This window comes from Theobroma umbraticum, unplaced genomic scaffold, assembly GCF_002168275.2.
Source record: "Theobroma umbraticum cultivar Fairchild unplaced genomic scaffold, ASM216827v3 scaffold_147.0, whole genome shotgun sequence".
In the NCBI taxonomy this organism is placed as follows: Eukaryota; Viridiplantae; Streptophyta; class Magnoliopsida; order Malvales; family Malvaceae; genus Theobroma; species Theobroma umbraticum.
The window spans coordinates 6,259,062-6,267,395 of record NW_018397259.1 but is presented as its reverse complement, the minus strand read 5'-3'; the positions used below and the strand labels follow the sequence as shown (position 1 = coordinate 6,267,395).

At 33.1% G+C, this 8,334-nt stretch overlaps 2 protein-coding genes across 2 annotated transcripts in view; both read left to right on the top strand.

Annotated features, from left to right (window-relative positions):
- The window catches only part of LOC110415565 (protein DETOXIFICATION 24-like), a 6,827-nt gene extending 6,159 nt beyond the window's left edge, over positions 1–668 (top strand). The window contains exons 7-9 of the mRNA XM_021427260.2: positions 42–160; positions 274–360; positions 527–668. Of these exons, the coding sequence (XP_021282935.1) occupies positions 42–160; positions 274–360; positions 527–607 (287 nt within the window). The 3' untranslated portion in view covers positions 608–668. The remainder of the gene's footprint in view (positions 1–41; positions 161–273; positions 361–526) is intronic.
- Positions 669–2,837: 2,169 nt separating this feature from the next.
- Positions 2,838–5,694, top strand: LOC110415279 (protein DETOXIFICATION 24-like). The gene is made up of 9 exons (XM_021426875.2): positions 2,838–3,024; positions 3,137–3,389; positions 3,524–4,065; positions 4,356–4,442; positions 4,515–4,571; positions 4,674–4,912; positions 5,021–5,139; positions 5,247–5,333; positions 5,426–5,694. The coding sequence occupies exons 2-9, from the start codon at positions 3,141–3,143 to the stop codon at positions 5,504–5,506; spliced, it is 1,461 nt and encodes a 486-aa protein (XP_021282550.1). The 5' UTR covers positions 2,838–3,024; positions 3,137–3,140; the 3' UTR covers positions 5,507–5,694.
- The last annotated feature ends 2,640 nt before the right edge of the window (positions 5,695–8,334 follow it).

Sequence of the window (8,334 nt, the reverse complement as noted above, 5' to 3'; positions counted from 1 at the left end):
AGAGATTAATACACATCTAAACCTATAAAATGATGTTTCAGGTGTAGCCACAGGCGCTGGTATGCAAAGTACAGTTGCAATTGTGAACTTGGGATGTTATTATGCAGTAGGGATACCAGTTGGAGTTGTGCTTGGTTATGTGCTAGATTTTGAAGTTAGGGTAAGAAGAAATATTTTCATTCATATTTGATCAGATTACATTATAATCACAATTTAAATAATCCTTGACAATATTATATTTGAATCTCATAATTAAATTCTTTCCTATTATAGGGTCTATGGGTTGGATTGCTTAGTGGAGTGGTGTTACAAACCGTCATTCTTTCTGTCATTGTGTGGAGAACGGATTGGGAAGAGCAGGTAACCAAATTAACAAAAAAAAAAAAAAGAAACTCATAAAACAGAAATATATTTTTTTCCTTTTTTCCAATACAAGGAAATAGAATAGCTCAAATTTAGGATGTTCATCTATACTTTTTACTGTAATTTTATCGTTTAGAGTTAAATTTAAATGATTTTATTGCAGGTAAGGAAAGCATATGTACGTCTCAATCGGTGGCTTTTAAAACCGGAAGCGGAAGATAATCGAGGCCCATATCTAGCTTAAATTAAATGAACACTATTTGTAGTAGCTTTTCGATTAAACAAATAAAACTTTTTTAGCCATATCTTCTGCCTCCTTTTTGCTCTTCAATAAAATATTAAAAAAAACCCATAAGTAGTATAATATCTAAAAAATTATTAAATTATTAAAAATTTAAATTTTTTTAATTTTTTATTATTTTATATTACGTAGTATATAGTGATGTGATATACAAATTTGACATAATTACATGATTACACAACATTCTCACTTTTTATATGTTAACATAATGCAAAAATAAAATGTTAAATATCTATTTTGATCCAAATAAAAATAAATGAATAAAATTGAAGACAATTGACCAATCAAAATTTATTTATTTATTTTTTAAATAAATACGACTCGAGCTTTCTAAATATTAATCTGATGAAAGGGGTGAAAATGTGATGATCGTAATGGAAAAAACGTTTGTATAACCATTTAGTTTAGACCTGAGCTTTGAATTGTATTGTAATGGCGCTGATGTCCTTTACACATAACAACATTTGTCGTTGCTACGGAAAAAACCTGAACAAGTTTTGTCGTTTTCAAGGTAATCCCAGCCAAAGCATGCAATTTACAATTAATTGCAAGCCGTCAAATCTCGTTATAGTAATCCTGTTTAATTCGTATAAAAAATGTTTTATCCAAAGCTAATCGCCGCACGCAACTAATCCCAACATATAAAAAAAAATTTGAAAAACAACGGTCAACTCTTATTGTTATGTGTTTGCTTCACCAACCAGCCAAATATTGATTGAATATTCGTTGGTGCTCTTCACTTTTAATCTATTTTTATCAGCTACTTTTCTTTCGCTTTCTAGATTGTGTCCTGTGATGTGAAGCACTTTCACCGTCCACATCAAAGACAAAAAGATTTTCCTATATGTAAAACACTTGTACACAATTGGATGATGAAATTTTTAAATTTCATACAAGTGGTGTTAATTAATTATTATTATACATTTATTTAATAATCAATTAATTAATTTTATAAATATATTTTAATAAGGTATGTGTCAATATTTTAAATCTAGTTATAGAGTTTAAAATTTCCATCATCCGTGCAAATGATGATATTTGTTAGTAAAAATATATTTGAATTAAAAATTTAATTTTAGAAGTAAAAACAGTTACATTTTGGCATAAATTTAAATTATAGATTTGAAAGAATTATAAATACAATATAACTTCTTTATATAACAAAATACACAATTATACTGCTATATTAATTGATTAAACTATAATAAGGGTTACATTTTAATAACTTGTCCATTTTTAAGTAATATGAAATTATTCTTTACCTTTCACTTTGCTTCATAACAACTCTTCAAGAACAAAAACAAAGAAAAAAGAACAATTAAACTAAGTTGAGGTTATTCACTTTTTTGTTATCCATTTTATTATGTCTTGTATAAAATTATAAGGAAAATTAAGTTGTAATTTTTTATTCAAATCCTAGTTTCATTAAATAGGAGATACATTTGCCATGGATGAAGATCTCATATTAGTAAGAGATTTAATGGATATTGAAATTATAAAGAAGAGTTTCCTTTCATCTAATAGATATGTCTTTCAAGTTGAAAATATTATCTTGTGAAAATGATATAAGAAACTTATTCAATTTTCCACTAACGTGAAATTTTTCATAAAAAATACCAAAGTCGAAATACGCTCAAAGTCAATCTCTCTTTTTTATAAGTGAAATAAACAATGAAAATGTTACACAATTGAGTGATGGAAAATATCTCACATCAATAAAAAATGAAATGGATTGAATTTTTAAGTAAGGGTTTTTTTTCCACTTAATAGGTAGGTCTTTTGAATTGAGAGTTTGGATCCATAAAATATACACCCACTAATTTAAATGTTCAATTGTACTGAACTGGAATTTTTAGAATGAAATTTCTTTACTTTATTATTTACTAGAATTACTAGCCTAGCATTAATTTCAGCAAGCATTATTTGCAATATTAAATGTTATGCAATTTGGTGGGTCCACTTTTATTTCCTACTTTATTAGGTACAAGACATTGCTAAATTTTAAATTACAGTTTGGAGAGCATAAAATTTAAAATTCTAATGCATGGTCTATACTTCTCCAACGTAGTCCCTTATTAAATATTGAGCATTCATCATTTCTAGAAGCCATGAATTCCTCTCGAGGGAAACATTCATAGAACCATCTAACTAAACTACCAGTCAACTTCTCACATTTTTAGCTTCTTTTTCTCTCAACTCCCCAGTCAATTGTTCAAAAATAATTCTGTATATAAAAATAACAAATTAAGCATTTTTCCAACTGTAGAGACCTGTCATAGCCAAGGCATTTCCTAAGTCTCTTGGGGAAGTCCTAGATTGCTAGGTCTGCTTGTGCTGAACTTTGGGCACAGAGTAGACAGGTAAAACTATTTGACTCCCCTCTTCATATCAAGCAAGTTGATCACTTAAGGCAACTGGAGAGGTTCAGTCAGGCCTTTAACTTAAATTTCTCATTCTACTCTCATTTTGCAGAGCCATGGATGACAATTTAGAGCAAGGGTTTCTTGCACAGCCACAAGAAGAAGACAAGACTGATCTGAAAAGAAGAGTTTGGATTGAAACAAAGACAATATGGAGGGTTGCTTTCCCAGGAATGTTATCCAGGGTCACTTCTTTCGGGATGATTGTTGTGACACAGTCATTTCTTGGTCACATTGGCGAAGTTGAGCTTGCCACTTATGCCCTCGTTCAAAGCGTTTTTGTACGGTTTATCAATGGTATACTGGTAAGCCAGCTCTCATGACTTTAACTCTACATTCACTTTTTCCATAAGATTTTGTTGGTTATTATTTCAAGTAAGATTATGAAACCTAACAAAGTATTGTTCTAATTTTTTTTTTTGTTCAAATAATCTGAAAGATTGGCATGTCGAGTGCAACTGAAACTCTATGCGGGCAAGCATTTGGAGCAGGGCAGTACCACATGATGGGAATATACCTGCAACGGTCATGGATTGTTGATGGTATTACCGCGACGATATTACTCCCTGTATTCTTTTTGGCTACACCAATTTTCAAACTACTTGGGCAGGAAGACAAGATTGCGGATGCAGCTGGACCAATTTCTCTATGGTTTATTCCCATGCTTTATTACATGGTTTTTGGACTCACCATCCAAATGTACCTCCAGGCGCAGCTCAAGAACTTGATTGTTGGTTGTCTAAGTGCTGCTGCATTTGTTCTTCACTTGTTACTGTCATGGATCTTTGTCTACAAACTTAACTGGGGGGTTGCTGGGGCAATGGTTTCCTTGAATTTATGTAATTGGGCAATGGTTTTCGGAGAGTTTGTGTTCATCTTTGGAGGTTGGTGCCCCAATACATGGAAAGGATTCTCCAAAGCTGCCTTCTATGATCTATTGCCTATAGTAAAGCTCTCCTTGGCCTCTGGGGTTATGATATGGTAAATCTCAAAAAAACTCATGCAATTACTTACTCTTGCTTGTATATAAAACTGCTGTGCAATAGAAACTTGAAAATGCTAAGTAGCTGCTTTACATTTTTTTGTCCTACATCGTGTCGGATCAGTAGACATAGAAATGCTTGCTCCTGATGTTTGACTTATTTACGAGCTAGGCTCAAAAGTATTAGCTACTCTAGCAGTGCTCATAGAAATTTTCACCCAAGGAGGCTATTCAAAGTAAAGTTACATGCAGTGTGCTCTAATCTCTTGAACTGATTTTTGATTGACAGCTTAGAGTTGTGGTACAATGCCATTCTTGTCTTGCTGGCTGGATACATGAAAAATGCAACCGTTGCCATTGCTGCTTTCTCCATCTGGTAAGTTAGTTTTCTATCAGAAACTGATTAATTTACTATGCTTTTACTAAGAAATTAGCTTCTCAAATGCAGCCTAAATGTCAATGCATGGGAATTCATGATCTGCCTTGGCTTGTTTGGTGCATCAATGTAATATTTGTTCCCTTCCCTTTATATTTGATTTCCTTTTCCTCAATATATCAACATCTTAATTTTTGTTTTTGTCTCCTTCACTGCCCTGAATCTTCACAGAGTGCGGGTTGCGAATGAATTAGGGAGAGGAAAAGCCAAGGCAGTGAAATTTGCAATAAAAACGATTATGAGTACATCAATCTGCATTGGACTGGTGTTCTTTGTTTTGTGCTTAGTATTTGGGCGTCAAATTTCCTACATGTTTACCAGTAATGAACAAGTTGCAGAAGTTATGTCAAGCCTCTCAACTCTTCTTGCCATCTCAATCTTGTTCAACAGCATTCAACCAGTGCTAACAGGCAAGACTTGCCTCATTTTATTCTATTTTTATTTATTTATTTTATTGGTTTTGCCTGCAAAATCAATGAGTTCTTTGTAATATCTAAACCCTTGAATTGTTGTTTCAGGTGTAGCAATTGGTTCTGGTTTTCAAAGTATGGTTGCATTTGTGAACTTGGGGTGTTATTATGCCGTAGGATTGCCTCTTGGAGCTGTGCTTGGATACGTGCTACATCTTGAAGTTACAGTAAGAAGGGATATATATATCTATAAAAAAAAAATGAAGAGGATGGTGCCCTGTATTTTTACTTGTTTTTGCCCTTAATTTTGGGAGTTTCTTCTTCTAATTTCTAGGGTCTATGGATTGGACTGCTGGGTGGAGTAGCATTACAAACGTTCATTCTTGCTTTCATTGTGTGGAGAACGGATTGGGATGAGCAGGTAAGCAATTAGATTAGAAATACCCAAACTCCTCACACCCTTATCATTAGAGTTACTAATTGATATTTGGCTTTTTGCTTATTTTGTTGCAGGTAAAGAAGGCATCTGAACGTCTGAATCGTTGGCTTATAAAACCAGAAGAGGAAGATAATCAAAGCCCACCTCAAGCTTAAGATCAATCCAACAACACTTGTAGTTGCTTTATTGAGGAATTTTTGTTTTGTTTTCTTTTATGGTCGTTAGAATAATGTTAATTTCATGTTTGGCTTTAGGTAAGATACTCAATTTTCGATTTCTAAAATTTTAATGCCTTGGTCACGCAATCCAATAAGATTGGGGTTGATCATTGAGTGTCTATTAATTTTTCCCTTTCCTTTACTTAAGATGCCTGTGTGGTAGTTTGTAGTTGGCTGCTGCCTTGTTTTCTTGGTTGCAAGTATCCCCTTCTTCACTGGATAATGTCATACAAAGGATACTCATTTGTCAGAAGACTATAGCTTAACAAGAGGGACATTAAATAATGTGGTATCTTTGGACTCGGATCCTTTGAGTATATAAATAATTTCTTTGGCTGCTTCTATTGATTTTTAATATTACATGGCTTTGAGAATCCTCCATGATAATTGACTATTTATTATATGATATGCATCTCTAATTATAGAGTGGAATGGTGAATCTTTTTTAACTTGGGAGTAGTTAGACCCCCTTCTTTTCTTCACTAAAAATAATAAGATAGTAGCCAGTGCACTTGGTTTTTTTCAAAGTTATCTATCTTCATTCAAGCAGGAAAGCCCTGTAGAAACCAAGGGGAGATCCGACTTGGAGAAATAGACAGACCTCAAGAGTTCATTGGCTCACAAAAACAGCCAGGAAAGTGTAGACTCATCCTGGCACAGCCAATATACGAAAGTGTCACAGGGAGATCGAAGAAAGGTTCCAGTAAGAAGTGAAAAACTCCAGCAGTGATCTGTTTTTGTTTCTTACTGGCATCGAACTTTGAACACAACAAACGTGGCATCCAAATGTAAGCAGCACCCAACAATCAGCATTAACGTAGCAAACGAATAGACAAAAGCAACAAGCAACCCACCATATCATATCAAAACCCTCATAAATCATTGTCCAAGCAGGGAGTGGGACCAGGGCCGGATTTACATAAGGCCAACGGAGCAGTGGACCTTCCGAATTTTTTTTTAGTTAGTATTATATATTTTAGATATTTTTAGGGATTTAGAGAGGGGAAGGGGGTAGTGGAACCCTCTTGATTTTTTTTTGGTGAAAATTAGAAAATTATTGTAAAAATATATTTATAATAATATTTTGTAATATTTATTTAATTTTAAATATTATTATACAAAATATTATGTACAATATGGCAAGCTAAATTTCGATCCAAAAACATTTTTATAGCCTAGCACAAGTTTAAACATCACTTTAAAAAATATTATGCACAACACAAAATATTAAACTTTCCCTGAACGCCTCACTTCCTCTCTTTCCCCTCATGCTGGTTTTTCAATCCTCAAGAAAGAATGCGGATGCATCATTGAGCGTATTCTTGGCATTGTGCATGTTCCTGAAACCACTTCTTGGATCCTAGAATAGGCCGTTAACTCACTTTTTGCTATGCACGGTTTGAGTATGTCACATATTCGTGGTCAAGGTTATGACAGGGCTAATAATATGAGTGGAAATGTTAACAATCTTAAGAGTTTAAAATTGGCCGAGAATCAATTCGCTCTCTATGTTCATTGTTATGCTCATCAACTTTAATTGACACTTGTATCAGTTGCAAGAAAACATGAAAAGCTTAGTTCATTCTTTGAATATTTGGCAGCCTTAATAAATTTTGTTGGGGCTTCTTGCGAAAGGGAAGAGCTACTTCAGATGAAACAAATAGAAAAAAAATGAAGGAATTTCTTGAGGTAATATGGTGACCGGAAAAGGTTTGAATCAAGAAGCTACTTTGAAACGACCTGGAGACACGTTGAGGTTCACATTATGATACAATTCTTAGTGTGATTTCTTTGCTTTCTCCAACTCTTGATGTGCATGAGACTGTAAAAGATACGCCAGTATTTTTTGATAGCAAGGGTGAAATAAGCAGACTCATTGAAGCAATGAATGATTTTGAATTTGTATTCCTATTACACTTAATGAAAAAAGTATTGGGAATCACAAATTATTTATCACAAGCATTACAAAGAAAAGATCAAGACCTTTCAAATGCCATGAATTTAGAGAAAATGGTTGGGATGATGATTTATTCATAGAAATTTATAATTTTTGTGAAAAGCATGAGATTGATATTTCAGACATGGATGCATTCTTTGTGCACCGTGGGAAATCACGGTGTAGAGCTAAAAAATCCACAAATCTTCATCACTTTAAAGTTGATTTACTTTACACTTGGTTGACTTTCAGCTTCAAGAGCTGAATGAGCACTTTGATAATGTTAATACGGAGTTGCTTTCATGCATAATTTATCTTGATCCACACCATTCCTTCTCAGCTTGTTGAAAAGCCTTTATGAGAAAAGACTAGAAAGGATTATGTTGGATTGTGCTAGTCCCTATTTCAAAGGAATATACATATTTGCTGCAACATATCCACAACTGTCTTCAACTACAGATTCAGTTTTTACTAGTGCAACACTATTTTCATTTTATGTTTAGTTATTTTCTATTTCATAAAAGTAATAGTCATCATGTTTTATAGTTTTTGGGAGTTAAGTTTATTTTGAGTTGTATGGCTACAAACCTATCACTAAGTAAGGATATATATTTCCTTTTGCCTTAATGAACTATGACTTTTCTTTTCAACAAAAATACTATTATTTACTGTGTTAATTTCTCCAAAAAGTTATATACTTTTTTTCACAATATGGTATCAGAGCATTAACACTGATCTTGCACGACCTCATACTTGACTTCTAGTAAGAAAATGAAGCTTCAAAACCATTACTAGGTTGTTCTCATTAACAACAAAACAGAACTCTCAT

Bases quoted from the DNA above. Each gene is read 5' to 3' on its own strand.
- LOC110415279 (XM_021426875.2), top strand. From the start codon at position 3,141: ATGGATGACAATTTAGAGCAAGGGTTTCTTGCACAGCCACAAGAAGAA. The intron at 4,572-4,673 runs GTAATATTTGTT...GAATCTTCACAG, and splicing joins GGCTTGTTTGGTGCATCAAT to AGTGCGGGTTGCGAATGAAT. The intron at 4,913-5,020 runs GCAAGACTTGCC...TTGTTGTTTCAG, and splicing joins CATTCAACCAGTGCTAACAG to GTGTAGCAATTGGTTCTGGT.